The sequence below is a fragment of the Colletotrichum abscissum genome (genome assembly GCF_030869225.1).
Source record: "Colletotrichum abscissum strain IMI 504890 chromosome Unknown Scaffold_6.1, whole genome shotgun sequence".
In the NCBI taxonomy this organism is placed as follows: Eukaryota; Fungi; Ascomycota; class Sordariomycetes; order Glomerellales; family Glomerellaceae; genus Colletotrichum; species Colletotrichum abscissum.
The window spans coordinates 1,550,534-1,564,197 of record NW_026850503.1 but is presented as its reverse complement, the minus strand read 5'-3'; the positions used below and the strand labels follow the sequence as shown (position 1 = coordinate 1,564,197).

Below are 13,664 nucleotides of genomic sequence, written 5' to 3'. Positions count from 1 at the left end.
CCTCCAGCTTCCATTGCTCTCCTTTGGTTCATCACCATCCAAAACTCCATTATCAACTATCGCCTCTTTGGCTTCTAGCCCTGCGCCCTATCCCTATGAAAAACGTACGGTCACATACTTCGACAGGAAAGACCAATTGCCGGCCATGACTATGCAATGACAATCGGTGCAAACGAGACAGTGGCTGGCTTGCTTGCGAACTCGCTCACCAGACCCCACCACTTGGATCGAATTACATCTAGACAATGACACGATTTCCTCGATTCGCGGAACTTCGCCTTCTTCGAACCAATGTATAGTTACGAAACTTTATTTGCGATACCTTTAGAGCGATTCTTCGTATCAAGTCATCCGCCATCAATCTCATAACTCATCGTCTTGGTCACACGCCGTCCAGAGGAGTTGATCTGCCCTCAACGTTCCATGTTGCCATCGTCCCTTGCACAGGGAATTCTCTCGATAACAGCCGCGATGCAACATCGTACAGCCCACGCTACTTCAAATACGGGAACGCCAGACGCTACTACTGAGTCACCCGCGATTGCTGTCGTCGCCACCAACTATTACGCCACCAACTATTAGGTGCGTTGAGAATCAGGCAGGTCACCTCAGCATGTAGCTGCCAGCTGCCTCGTCATGCTCTCCGAGGCCTCATTCTTTTGGACTTCTCGACTCTCCCCCTCGGAGCTCTCGCTGGCTGGAATGTCCTGGTCCTCCCCGCCTCTCTTGCCCGCCGCCGTTCTCCCCTGTCAAGCGTCAGCAAAGTGTATGATCAAGGACGATTGTCAGATTCTACATACAAAAGCTGGTACAGCTCTTCAGTCTCAAGGTCTGATATGGCTGAGTCCGAACCACGACGTTCATATCCCACCTCGATGGGCCCTTGTGGTAACGATACTGCGGGCAACGGCACTGCAGGTGCTGCTGGGATATCGACTTCCCTATGGCTGCTGACCTCGGGAGATGTGGGCGAATTCGAAGTCAATACTGCATTTTCCGATAGCCTGGGCATACTCAATTCCAAGCCTGGGTCTTGCTCGTTGTCTCTTGAAGCAAGTTCCCACATCTGATACGCTAGTACTTCGTGGGGGTGGACTGAGGACAAGTATTGCGCCAATGGCTGCTCCGCTTTGGCATCTTCGGCGCCTTCGGTAGTCCCGAAAGGCGACGTGCCACGTTCGATCTGTTCATACACTCCAGGTACTCTTCTTTTCCCAAGAATTACCGATCCGCAGTTGGAAGAGTTCGCGTCGTGCCCGTCATCGTTGTCGGGAGGCAGCCATAGCGCCCGTCTCTCATGCGATTGAGGGCATGCCAAGTACGATTCCAACGGCCCAGCGGCTGGTGGTGTTTTTGACGCCAAGCTATCAGACGATGAAGCCTCGGGCGTTGCTGGAGTTCCAGGCCGCGACCGCGCTGCTCGTACTGTCTCGTCATGTTGCAAGTGTGTACTCTTGGCAGTGCTTCCATTGACATCCACGACAGACTCAGGAGATGGGGCGGATGACCGACGAAAAGCTTGTTTTGGGAGCTCAATCTCTGGGCTGGTTTCAATTAGAACACAATCCTCGTTTCGCCGAGCAGAGAGAACGTTACCGGAACACACTCTTCTCTTCTATCCTCGGTTCTAAGCTGATGCTTGATCCGCCGGGTGATCTCGATCCATCGCGACAGAAGCCAACTACGTTGACCTCCGGGCTCATGCCAATACCATGATATTCGATGTTCTCCAAGTCGGGATAGGAACCAGAATTCGTTATGGTCATCCTGCAGGACGAAAACACCACACTACCAAGGCGTATGGCTTCTCTCTTCGCCAGTTGAGTTCGAATCAGCAATGATCGATGGTGGTAGCAGCCAGCTTTGGGTAAGGGAGTGAGTAGGGCAGGAAAAGCAAAGATTGCACAGAATAAGTCCTCAAACTGGAGGACAAAAAGTAGCACTATCCTCTGATCTTCTCTTTCGGACTCTCGCGCACGCCAACACAGGACGAGAAAGTCCCAAGCTGGCGGCGCAGCAAGGCGACCACTATCACGCTTTGAGAAATCCCGAATCCAGAGCGTTGGGTTCCGGCCCGCGTGAAAGTCTGCACATTGGCGAGACAGGGAACGGTCACACTTTTAACTGACCACCTTCATCGTCCCAGGCCGAAGCCTTTTCTGCAGACGGACGCTCCTACAATCCCTGGACAAGACAAAAAGGTCTGGCGACAGGATGGTGATACGACCACTCGTTGATTATGGTGGGGTTGTGCAGGGTTCCCGACAGAATGGCACACCAATTCCTGGGAGATCCTGGGCGGCAATAAACAGCCACTCTTCCCCGTGGCTCCCACCGCGGAAGCTCGGCGGGGAGACGCCAACAGGGCTTGATCGGGGGGGCCCTGGTTGTCATTCTTTCTTTTTGTCATGGCACCCAATTCCCAGCTTCATTTCAAGAAGCAGCTGCCTCGTCTGAGAGGGTGCCGTTTGGCTGGAAATTGCACCGGTGGTATGGATAGATGCGCTGCAACCCTCTTCCCCTTGCTTGCCAACGGGGTTTGCTCTGCCCATCCATTTTCTGCATGTCTCTGTCTGCAAATTTCTACGGAGGTGTGGGAGGACTCATGGATGGGCTGATGGGCTTGTAGTTTGACGATGATTGACATGCACAGCTCACCACATGAGTGAAAAAAGCAAATCTTGCTCATTGCTGCTAGGTTGGCTCTGTCTGTTAATGAGCGAAAGCGGACTCGAACGTTGCATTGAAGACTATCATTTGCCCATCCGGGAGAGACTTGCATCCATCACAAAAGCACAGAGCCGAGCGCATTACTGAATTATTGAAGACTTAATCTCTGTGTTGCAGACTTGCATATACGTCAGCGGCATTCTCATCCGGATATAAGACTTCGGGATTTGAACATTCTCTCAATTCTCAAGTTCCTCAATTGCTGCCACCTCGTATCATCTCACCTTTTATGGTTCCGTTTGTCTTTCCCGTCAAAGTTTTGACTTCGACTCGGCATTCATCCCCATGCAGGGAGGCGTTGTTAATGAGCTAGGATTGGCAAGAGATTCGTCAGTTGTTCAGGGGCAGCCCGGACGTCCCGTCGCGCCCGCTCCTCCTTACCATTCTGCTGGGTCGTCCCCGCCGTCAACTCGTGTGTTGGCAGATTGTGCGGCCCTGGCGAACCATCACATCTTTCGAACATTTTCTATCAACTTCATCCTCCTCCCTTACTCTCGGGACCAGACTGCAGATCTAAATAATACATCATTAATGCTGTGGATCTGCAAAGCCAGGTCTCGACGAATTGCGTTCTCGACGCTACGATTTCGGTCTGCGTGTAAGTTTCCTCATGCTTGACGCTGCTCATCCCCCATGTTTCTTCGACCTCCTTCGCATGAAGTACCCAGTCACAGTCGCAATGCCAACTGGTCTGCGAAATCGTTAGCAAAGACGCCGCAGCCTGTCTGGCTCACGTACCCAACTCACAGCAACAACACCCGGAGCACGCCCACCGCCATGCCCATCCTTAGTCCAGTCCAGCACTCCGCCGACTGCTCACCGTATTCATTGCAGGGAGCCTTGTCTAGATTGGCCTTCATCGCAAAAATGAGATATGATCCCGTCGCGGTGGCGTTGAGACAGAGGAGGGCGGCAAACCCAACAGAGAGAGCCATCCCAAACCAAGAGCACGCCACCAAGGTGACGATGGTCCAAGCGCCAACCTCGACGCACATGGATATCAGCGATATCATGCTGCGTGTCTTTGTGTCAGTGTTACCGAGTCGACTGGCTTACAAGAACGACGAGCGAGATGGGCAGAAACTCACGAGACAAAGTCGGCCCTCTCAACCAGGCCCTGGAACTTCTTGACTCGTTGAAGGCTCTGTGAGGAGATGACAATTGCAATGACCTCAAAGATGATGAGGACTACATGTCCCGTGAAGATTACCGCTCCACCATTCTCTGGCTTGGACCACCCCCGTGATGACGGCGTCCTCACGCGGGACCTTATTGGCGGATGAGGCCTGCTCGATGCACCATTTGTGCTGTCCCTAAAAGTCTTGAGCGAGCTAAACTTGCCGGTCCAACTCCGAGTCTCATCGGCGTTGGCGTTATGATCTGTCCAAGGTTGTTGCGGTATTGGCGACGGGGGCGGAAATCCGGACCCATTGGTCCCATGGGCCCTCCGTTGTGACTGGTGAGCGCTGGCGGACCTGACCTGCGCCTCCGGATCACTATCGTCAACCATTCTGATGGATGTCGATGCGGCTTGCTTTTCTCTCGATTGAGTCGTTGTTTGAGAGAAATCCGGAGTCTCGTGAAACCCACTCGGGCTAAGGTATGAGCTTATGAGTCTCGAGTGAGCACTTTTTTACTTCTTTCTGAGGCGCTTCATCAGGCACCCGGCGCAAAGTGAGGCGAAGGCCTCCCTCAGCCGCCAAGCACGATTCTGCCTCGTTGATCGGCGAACCCGCCAGACTAACTCATTCAGCCCAGCTACGGAGCCGATCAGCCGACTCACAGTAAGCTTAAGGCTTCGCTCCATGCTTTTGATAAGTCTTCGATGTTCGATGTGGATCAATCTGCCTACTCAGTGAGGCGCAACCGCATCTCAGGTCACCATCATGATGATGCAACATCGACCACCACGGGTCAGACTCAAACGTCGCATTTGATGAGTTGCCGAGTCAAGCTTATGTACGAAGTTTGAGGACTACCTAAGGAGTGCCGTGTTATTCACGTATCCCCTCTTCAACCTTTCAGAACATCCAGCGGAAACCTGGTCGCAATTTCCTGATACCCAGCCACATTCGGATGCAAATGATCACCACCATCAAACTGCGCCTTCAACTTATCCCCATCACCAATAAACCCCGCAAAGTCCACGACATGATCAAACGTCCCACTCTCCAGAATCCACTTATTCACCCTCACACGCGTCCGCTCCCTCTCCGCGTTCGAGTACGCCTGCCCGCTCCCCGCAAACGGCGTGATGGTGGCCCCGACGGTAGCTAGCCCGGCCTTCTTGCAGTCGGCCACGATCTTCTGGTACGCGGCGATGAGCCCGTCGCCGATGCGCTGCTGGGAGCCCGTATCGGTACCGCCGCCGCCGATATCGTTTACGCCTTCAAAGATGAGAACGCGGGAGACGCCTTGCTGGGTGAGCGCGTCGCGGGAGTAGCGGGTTAGGAGGGTGGGGCCGAGGCCGCCGCTGAGGACTGCGTTGCCGCCGGCTGCTTGGTTTGCGATGGCGAGGTTTGTTATTCCCTCCTTTTGCAGGCGTGCCAGAAGAAGGTCGGACCAGCTGTGAAGATATCAGTTGATTGAGATTGTCATGAGACGGCCGTGGCTAACCGGTTGTTCTTGTCATCGTCGCTCCCACGTCCATCCGAGATGCTATCTCCAAGAACAATCATCGCAGACGTGTTCCTGGGAGCCCAAGCTTCCACAGCACTAGCAAAATACCAGTGCTTTGTGCTAGCACCTCCGATAGACGATGTATTCACCTGATTCCCATTCTGCATCCATGACGTCGTGCGACTGCCGGGGTGTCCCGTGATACGAGTCCCAGACTGGCCTTGCTGGGAGTACAGACTCAGCGCGATGTTTGCCTGCGGTTGCACCTTAAAGTCTATCGGGTCAGAGTAAACGACCGCGCCTTGCTTGATAATCACAGACGGAGACCCGGAGAAAGTGAGTCCCTTGGTGGTAGCAGGATCAATTCCAGATACGCCTGCGGCTCCGCCGAGTGGAAAGGCGACGGAGGCTGCTGTGATGGGCAGATCTGAACCCCCAAAGGTGTTTGTAAGCTGAAAACGGATGCGTGATGCGCCGATAGAAACGTGGAAGGTCTGGCGAAGCGTCGCGTTGCGGAACTGAACACTTCCTTCATTCTACGAGAGTCATATTAGTACAGGCACGGTGTAGGGGAAGAAGGCAGCATACGTATGGTGAAGGTGGAAGATTACTCTGTTCCACCTCTTGGGTCATAGACGTCCATGTCACGACCCAGTGGTTGTCGTCTTGTTGTTCGTAGAGGTTATCGTCAATTGGGATGGCGAGGGCGAGCGTTGCCCAGAGAAACAGCAGGTATGCCAGCATTACGAAAACCCGCAATGCGAACTCACTTCGGTAGATTGACAAGGATTCTCACTATTCTCGAGGCTGGAGGCAGTCGGGCTTCATCGTTGATATATAACTGCTCTTCGTTTCAAACCTCGGAATGAAGTCGTCCGAATTTGGACTGTTTGAACCCCTCCCCCACGTGGCTTTTAGCCAGATCATCCCTGGACCAAAGTTAGTTCCCGTACATCCGTATATCAGCCAAAGTGTGGATGAGACATACCTAGAGACGAAGATGTTATGACGAGTCAAGGGTTCCCCGGTTGTGGTGGACAAGCTTTGCAGACGAGATGCCGGGTCCCCAGTCTCCATGTTAGTCCCGGCGCCGAAAGCCTGCACTGGCGCACTACTCTATTCATCCCACTTGCATGTCTAATGTCGTCGGGCTACGTTGGAAAAAAGCAAACATCACGCAAAGTCACATTTAACCGTCCAGACCCGACGAGCAAGGTTCGGAATGGATTGTCAGGCCAGACACAACCTCGGGAGTGGAAAGTAGCAGATCCTGGGGGAAGCCAGATGGGCTATTACTGTTTCCTCAGATATTGCTTGTGCCGTTCTGGGAGAAATACTAAGCGATAATCGGCCGCAAGGAGATCAATTTGGAAGCGTCAGTTGGCTGAGATATACGGCAGCTTGTGAACTTGACTCTTTACTTATGACTCTACTAACTCCGTCATCGTCATCACAGTTGATAAGAGAACTCGGACTTGTACGGTAATTGTTGGTGCGTGTACTCAATATTACACATCAAGCAAGTAGGAATGGCTAAGTAAACATGGCTTGGGATAATGTATAATGCATTAATGTAGACAGTAATGATGTACAGTTGTATTCAGAACCGTTCTGGGCAATTACAGCATCTTGCCTTCACGGTCCATGATCCCACGAAGACCTTCAAGTGATTAATCAAGTTTCCCAATCTCATGAATCCATCTCTGTGCCGAGATCGCGTGGATTCGCACCTGAGCCTTTGGCTCTCCTCAATTCTTCCTTCCCTTCCCCTTCTTGCACTCCTTTCTCATCTTCTTTGCAACTCGTGTACGTCGGGCTGCAGCCTCGGTGAGCTTCTGGGCTCTGGGGCGGGAAATGGTTGTTCCCAGGCGCTTCAAGGTGGGCTCCTTGCAAAGTTTCGATATGCACTTCTTGCGGAGTTCAATCCAATGGTTGAAGGCTTCGTGGTCCTCCATGGACTCGAGAATCCCGGTACCATCGGTGAATTGCTCAAAGGAGAACTCCACTGTCTTATTTGTGATTATATCGAACCAATTGAGAACCTTTTGGTCGGGGTTCCATTGGAACTCAATGGCTGTTGAGGTGCCGAGAGGGGGGCTTGGCCAGCGAGAATACGAGAACGGAAGGTCGTCGGCTTCAGAATCTTCCTCGTAAGCTTTGTAACGACACCGTGTTGCCCACCAGTCGAAGTTGGCGTTTTTAAGTGTCGCGTACACAGTGTGTGCCAATTTGACTTGTGTGAGATTCTCCAATGAGGGATCGAGCTGACTTATGTTGATCCATGAAGAGCAGCTCTTAATCAAGTTGGCCATGCTCTCGGCTGGCTCATATCGACGAAGTAGATTTGCCCAGGAATCTAGATTGTCTCTAGCGCTGGTTGCGTTCAACTCGTCTCTCGGTGAATCAGACGCGATGTCTGAGAGGAACGGCAGTCCCATAAAACCTCTCTTAGCAATAGCCATGTTGTCGGGTATATCGATACCCTGAACGACGATGTGTTTAGAGAAGATCTTTTGACTCTTATCGTCGCCGTTGCTGTGGGACTGTTCTTTGCGCACATATCCCGGCGCTGAGCTAAACAACAAGTCGGATGTGTAATCCATCTTGATGATTGAAGCGTCTGAAAGGGAACTGATGATGAAAAAGTGTGTCAGGTGATGCTGGAGGCAAGATACTGAAGCAATGCAGTCAAACTGCGGGCGGTAAGACAGAGGAAGACCGAGTGGTATGTGTGGTATGAGGCGGTGGGAAGATGATTGAGTATGGAGGATGCCAGTTGGAAAGAAAAGCAAAAGAAATATTGCAGAAGAAGCGATTATATAGGGTCAGCAGCAAGAACCTTCCCGGTTTTGACACCCTTCCAGCCCGGTACGTCTTGTTCTCGCCGACATCGTGAGCAAATTATATGAAGCAAACCATCCGGGCACCTCTTTCGCTTCCGGAGATAGGTTTTGAAGGTTGTGAACCGGGAGTGAAGAATAGTTCGACCGGCCTGAGGTAACTGATAGTGCCAAGAATGAAGCCGCAAGGTTATCTATTTGCCTCGTTCCGTCCGACACGTCAACTTTATCCGTGGGAAGAATGGGCAGTATCTTGTCTGAGTTTGGCTGTTCGAAAATACGTTGACCATGGTGATTTTCAATTATATACGGAAGCTGACGTATTCAAGGCATACACACAAACTCACGCAGGCATAGTTCCAAAACACAACCAGTAGCAGGTGGATTTTGTCATTTCTATCACTTGCAAGTCTGCAAATCTGTAGCTTATATCCGTGGTCTTCTAGTCTAAGGAACTGTACACAATCTGGAAAGATGTCAAACGGAGTATCGGCATGAAAACTCATTACCAAGACTATGGTTAGGGTTCCGTCCCTTGACCCCCTAACACCCGTAGCGGAGATGGGTACCTGCAGCCGCCGTCCCCAAGTAGACTAGCCTGAACCCAGGAAGGTGGCTTTTGGGGTATCCAGGTGCCTTATTCCAACCCCAAAGTTTCATTCCACAACATCTCACTTCTGCCAAACTATGGGCCCCTGGCTTACTTACTCATGAAAACGACTCTTAAATCAAACTCGAGGTCTTTGTATACAAGTCTTTGGTGTAGCAAAGGATCACTGCTACACAGCCCTCTCGCCCAACGCCGTACACAGCAACACCCCCAGCCAAAGTTCTCATCGACGACCATGCCGAGACGTACCAGAGCAAGTCTACAAGCTGAGATCAAGGACAAAGCGGGATCTTTACCTATGCCAGCTAGCAATGCAATTATTCCACCAAACTCCTCGGAGTCAATCCCAACGCTGCTCTTCGAGGATCACTCCAAGTGGGAGAGCTACCTTGAGAACTCGTACCAAAATGCACTGGGCGTTTGGCTCAAAATCTCCAAAAAGAACGCCGAAAAGCCAACAGTCACGTATGATCAAGCGCTCGATGTGGCGCTCTGCTTCGGCTGGATCGACGGGCAACGCAAAGCCTTCGACGAGCAGCACTTTATCCAGAGGTTTACACCACGACGGAAGAACAGCCTCTGGTCAAAGAGGAACGTTGACAAAGTTGCGGCTCTGACACAAGCAGAACGCATGAGACCAGCTGGACAGGCCGAGGTTAACGCCGCCAAGGCCGATGGGCGATGGGATCGAGCCTACTCTTCTGCAAGCACGATGGAAGTGCCTTCAGACTTTGCGGAGGCGTTGCGCCGCAACAATGAGGCAAACAAGTTCTTTGATGCTTTGAATAAGACACAGCGGTATGCCTTCCTGTGGCGGATCGAGACGACGAAACGTCCAGAAACGAGGAAACGAAAGATAGACCAGTTTGTCAATCTTTTAGCTGAGCACAAGACAGTTTGAAAGAAGTTCTCGACTACTGATGGAATTACGGAGTTGGATAGTTTTATGCATGTGTTTGATAAGAACGAAAGAACTTCAAGCAATGGGTCCCTGTGGTGACCGGAATGTCTGCAATGTGAGCTTTATATTGCAACTTATCCATTTTTCCATGCGTCCTTCGCTTGGTTGGCCACATCAGGAAGTTAGCACCCTTATCCCAAGCCTTGTGGAATTCAACCTGCCTACCGTCGCGACAGAGGAACTATGAAAATGATCTGAACCAAATCGTTTGTGCTTTTGAATCGGAATTTGTGTAACCATGTAGTCATCCACGTTCTGCGGAGTCATTGGTTCACGCCAATATCCCCAGCTATCCTTTTCCAATATGCGTACATGTAGATTCTTAAGACGCTATCAAGCTTGGAGTGAGAGCGGGCGATGTTCATGCGATAACATGTGACAAATGAGCCAAAGATCAGGTTCGAAAACCTTCCTGATTCGATGTAGAGCATAACCATAGTAGTATGGGTGTTGGCCAGAAAAGAAGTGCAGCGTCTGACTAGGGGCTGAGCGTACATCGCTGGTGTTGCTACATGATTCGATCGGGCGATTGCACTGGACAGGGCATCAAAATAGCACAAGTAGCAGATTTGATTTGACTCACCCACGCCCTTCGCTCCGACATTTCTACAAGTCGACCTTTTGATTCCCATCTCGAATGACCGATCTGGTCTGACCCGACATGTTGACAACCCGCAGCAGAATAGCATGGAGGCTCGTGGAAATCTGCAACACCTTGCAACTCCAACTTGCGCCCTTCAATTTCATGGTGCTGATGAGGCCAGTGTTCTCCACGCTAGGCAGCAGCCGTCAGCAGCGTCATTCCAGGGGTTCGTGCATTTTCCCGATTCGGATTACCACCATGGAAGTACGGTGTAAGCATTCTACAGTTGACCGTCAAGTCATCACAGCCAATAGAAACTTGGAGACTGTCTTGGCATCCTACCTTTCTCTCCTCATTGTCAAGTCACTTCTACTGTTACATCTCCGTTGCTTGGCGACATTTAAATTATATGTATCAACAGCAATCACGTTCAGCTTCCCAGGGCAGTTACATGTCCACAACGTCACTAAGCCAGACTTCGACCTGGCAATCCAATCTGAACTCTGCTTGCCCGATTTTTCTTCCTCCATTGGGGTTAGATGATTATCTTTCACGAGAACGATGGATGACCTACTCCCTCAAAGAATCGTTCGAATCGCCCGGCAGCTCTCGGTCACCCCGGCTGAGCTCATTGAGCCTGTCCTCGCCGACCTCCCATATCACCGCATCCTCGACCTTCTGGGAACTCAGTATGGCGCAAACTCTCCTCACGGCACGTCCCTTCAATCAGCCCTCGGCAACAGCAAAGCATGGGCGGTACTACGCGATCAACATCTCGGCCACTTAGCAAAATCCTGGGTAGCTTTGAACAGGCTCTCTTTGTTATCAGAGGGACAGCTCGTTATGGCAACGAAGCCAGACTCTGAATTTAGGCCCCGACATGCCAAGGCTTCATCCTCTGCTTTGCCGGACTGGCCACGTCCCGCAGCTGTTCTCGAAGATGACCTGGTGCGCGCCTTTTCCAGGATGATACTTCACAAGGAAAAATTTCGGGATCGTGGCACCAAGCTCTACGCCGTCATACAGTATCTACCCAAACCCAAAGATTCAACAGCTTTCCAACATCCACGGACTGTTGCGGGGTTTCGCGCCAAAGGCTGGAAACCTGACGATTGCGTCGAAATTATTCCACGTCTTGCCGAGGCACAGATACTTCTCAATGATGAAAAGGCATCAGAGCTCCACCGTCTGGCCAATCTCTACGAGCAGTTCCCAATGTACCTGAAGACTCCCTTGGCACCTCAAACCCCACGGAAGAACATTGCTCATGTTCCTCGGCAACTACGTTTGTACGCTCGAAGAGCGGGACGTACACTATGGTCGTTTCGGTACGCCCACCCAATACTGGTACCATACGACTGGTGTCTCCAGCTATTTCATGCTGTCAATGAAGAGCTAGACTACTCTTTGGACCTACAGAAGACAAGAGACGGCATCCAAAGCATTCGCATCCTCGAAGATACCCTCCCGCGCTTGAGCTCGACTAAAGGGGTGAGACTTCAAGAGCTCAAGAACACCATGCCTAGTACTCCGGCAGAATTGGAGTGGCTTGAGTCTTTTATGCGTGTCGTTGAACAAATAGAAAGTCGATTCCCCGAACTAGCTTCAAGTATCAAGGAGAGCACTGCACACCAGCCCTCCGAGGAGAGAATTGCCAGTCCTCCTGAAGTGGCCGAGGACCCCCCAAGTGTTCTTCTGGGACCGTCCGACTATCAACACTTCATCGCGAACTCACGACTTCAAGATGTCGCAAACCAACTACGATATGATTTTGACCTGTCGAAAAAGGCTGCAAAAGACGAAACAGAGCTGCCCAGCCTTCTCGCTCTTTATATGCCTCCGTCATCTTCAGCTGAATCTAAAAGAGTTTCATTCCACCTTTGGCCCATCCTTGATCCAGGTATGCGCCAACTGCTATTCGAGCAAATGATTGAGACCATCAAGACAAGACTCTCCGATACGCCTTCAGAAGCCGCTAACGATAATCCGTATGATCGGGTGCACCGACATATGCCAATGGGCAGTCGGAAACGAACTTGCTACGTCTGCCGCATGATTCTCGATAACCCACATCCAGAACTGGGATCGATGTGCATTCCTTGTGGAGAGTTCAATCTCGCGGAAAGAGCTTTGTCGCTACCCGAGAACATGTCACTAAATGACAAGACCGCTGTCGTTACTGGTGGACGCGTCAATCTCGGCTTCCACACGGCCCTGCGGCTGCTCCGTTGCGGTGCTGCTGTTATCGTGTCGTCACGTTATCCCGAAGATGCGCTCTCGCGATACCGGCAGGAGGCAGACTTTGATGACTGGGCCCAGAGATTGAGGATCATTGGGGCGGATTTCCGAGCAGCAGCTGATGCTTTCGCTCTGGTCCAAAGCATCAAGAAAGTTCTACAGCAAGAAGGATGGGATCTTGACTATCTGATCAACAACGCCGCTCAAACTCTTACGGATCCCCTTCAGAAAGAGGAACGCGCCATTGAACATGAGCAGTTTCTTCTTGGCAAGCCGTCGGACGATGGAAAAGGTGTGGTCATACGCCAAGGTTACACACCCCGTGTACGAGGTGGTGCCGGCAGTCTTCCTGATGGGGTGAAAGGAAAGGTTTCTGGTAGTGTTGCTGGGCCTTCAGCTCCGAAAAGCACGTCCGTTTCCGACTCAATGTCTAAGTTGCAAATATCTGGCACAGACACACCAGCCCCATCATCTTGGGTTCAGTCACTCTCGGAGATCCCTTATGAGGATGTCATCACGGCACACAGCGTCAACACTTTTGTGCCTCTGATATTGATCCGGGAGTTGCTACCTTCGATGCGAAAAGGTGGTCACATTGTCAACGTCTCATCCAGAGAAGGTATATTCGAGTCAACTCAACGCAGCTCCGCTAAAAATAGCAAGCATGTTCACACCAATATGTCAAAGGCTGGACTGAATATGATTACGGAGACGGAGGCGCCGATGGCTTGGAAGCTAGGCGTGGCCATGAACACTGTTGACCCGGGCTACATGAGTGCCGCTCCCGAATTCGAGCAGGCTTACGGTGGCGAGCGGCCCATTGGTTGGGAGGATGGAGCTGGCCGGGTCCTGTGGCCCATAGCCAGAGCTGGCAGGAAGAGACTGTATTCTCCTCCTATTTGGGGACGATTCTTGAAGCACTATGGCGCGGTCAGGGTTGATACCCGACTAGGCCGTGGGTGATGTATCCATTCTCATACTGCCTCCCCATAAGACGTTCTCTACATTTGAGGCGGACATCAACCATGGTTCTGGAGCACTCTTTGCATTCAGTGCCTTGAACAGATCTTCGTAGATCATGTT

The 13,664-nt window shown here is 51.5% G+C and overlaps 6 protein-coding genes across 6 annotated transcripts; 2 read left to right on the top strand and 4 right to left on the bottom strand.

The window, feature by feature from the left end:
- Positions 1–608: 608 nt before the first annotated feature.
- CABS01_03507 (uncharacterized protein) lies at positions 609–1,766 on the bottom strand (the record flags this gene model as incomplete). Its single annotated transcript, XM_060536882.1, has 3 exons — positions 609–746; positions 797–1,544; positions 1,597–1,766. 3 exons carry the CDS (start codon positions 1,764–1,766, stop codon positions 609–611), a joined length of 1,056 nt encoding a protein of 351 aa, XP_060392801.1.
- Positions 1,767–3,354: 1,588 nt separating this feature from the next.
- CABS01_03506 (uncharacterized protein) lies at positions 3,355–4,240 on the bottom strand (the record flags this gene model as incomplete). The annotated part of the gene is made up of 3 exons (XM_060536881.1): positions 3,355–3,421; positions 3,478–3,744; positions 3,819–4,240. The coding sequence occupies 3 exons, from the start codon at positions 4,238–4,240 to the stop codon at positions 3,355–3,357; spliced, it is 756 nt and encodes a 251-aa protein (XP_060392800.1).
- Positions 4,241–4,743: 503 nt separating this feature from the next.
- Positions 4,744–6,093, bottom strand: CABS01_03505 (uncharacterized protein; the record flags this gene model as incomplete). Its single annotated transcript, XM_060536880.1, has 3 exons — positions 4,744–5,296; positions 5,347–5,885; positions 5,938–6,093. 3 exons carry the CDS (start codon positions 6,091–6,093, stop codon positions 4,744–4,746), a joined length of 1,248 nt encoding a protein of 415 aa, XP_060392799.1.
- Positions 6,094–7,097: 1,004 nt separating this feature from the next.
- On the bottom strand, positions 7,098–7,952 carry CABS01_03504 (uncharacterized protein; the record flags this gene model as incomplete). The annotated part of the gene is made up of 1 exon (XM_060536879.1): positions 7,098–7,952. The coding sequence occupies one exon, from the start codon at positions 7,950–7,952 to the stop codon at positions 7,098–7,100; it is 855 nt and encodes a 284-aa protein (XP_060392798.1).
- Positions 7,953–9,034: 1,082 nt separating this feature from the next.
- CABS01_03503 (uncharacterized protein) lies at positions 9,035–9,700 on the top strand (the record flags this gene model as incomplete). Its single annotated transcript, XM_060536878.1, has 1 exon — positions 9,035–9,700. One exon carries the CDS (start codon positions 9,035–9,037, stop codon positions 9,698–9,700), a length of 666 nt encoding a protein of 221 aa, XP_060392797.1.
- A 1,204-nt stretch (positions 9,701–10,904) lies between these two features.
- CABS01_03502 (uncharacterized protein) lies at positions 10,905–13,544 on the top strand (the record flags this gene model as incomplete). Its single annotated transcript, XM_060536877.1, has 1 exon — positions 10,905–13,544. The coding sequence occupies one exon, from the start codon at positions 10,905–10,907 to the stop codon at positions 13,542–13,544; it is 2,640 nt and encodes an 879-aa protein (XP_060392796.1).
- Positions 13,545–13,664: the final 120 nt, after the last annotated feature.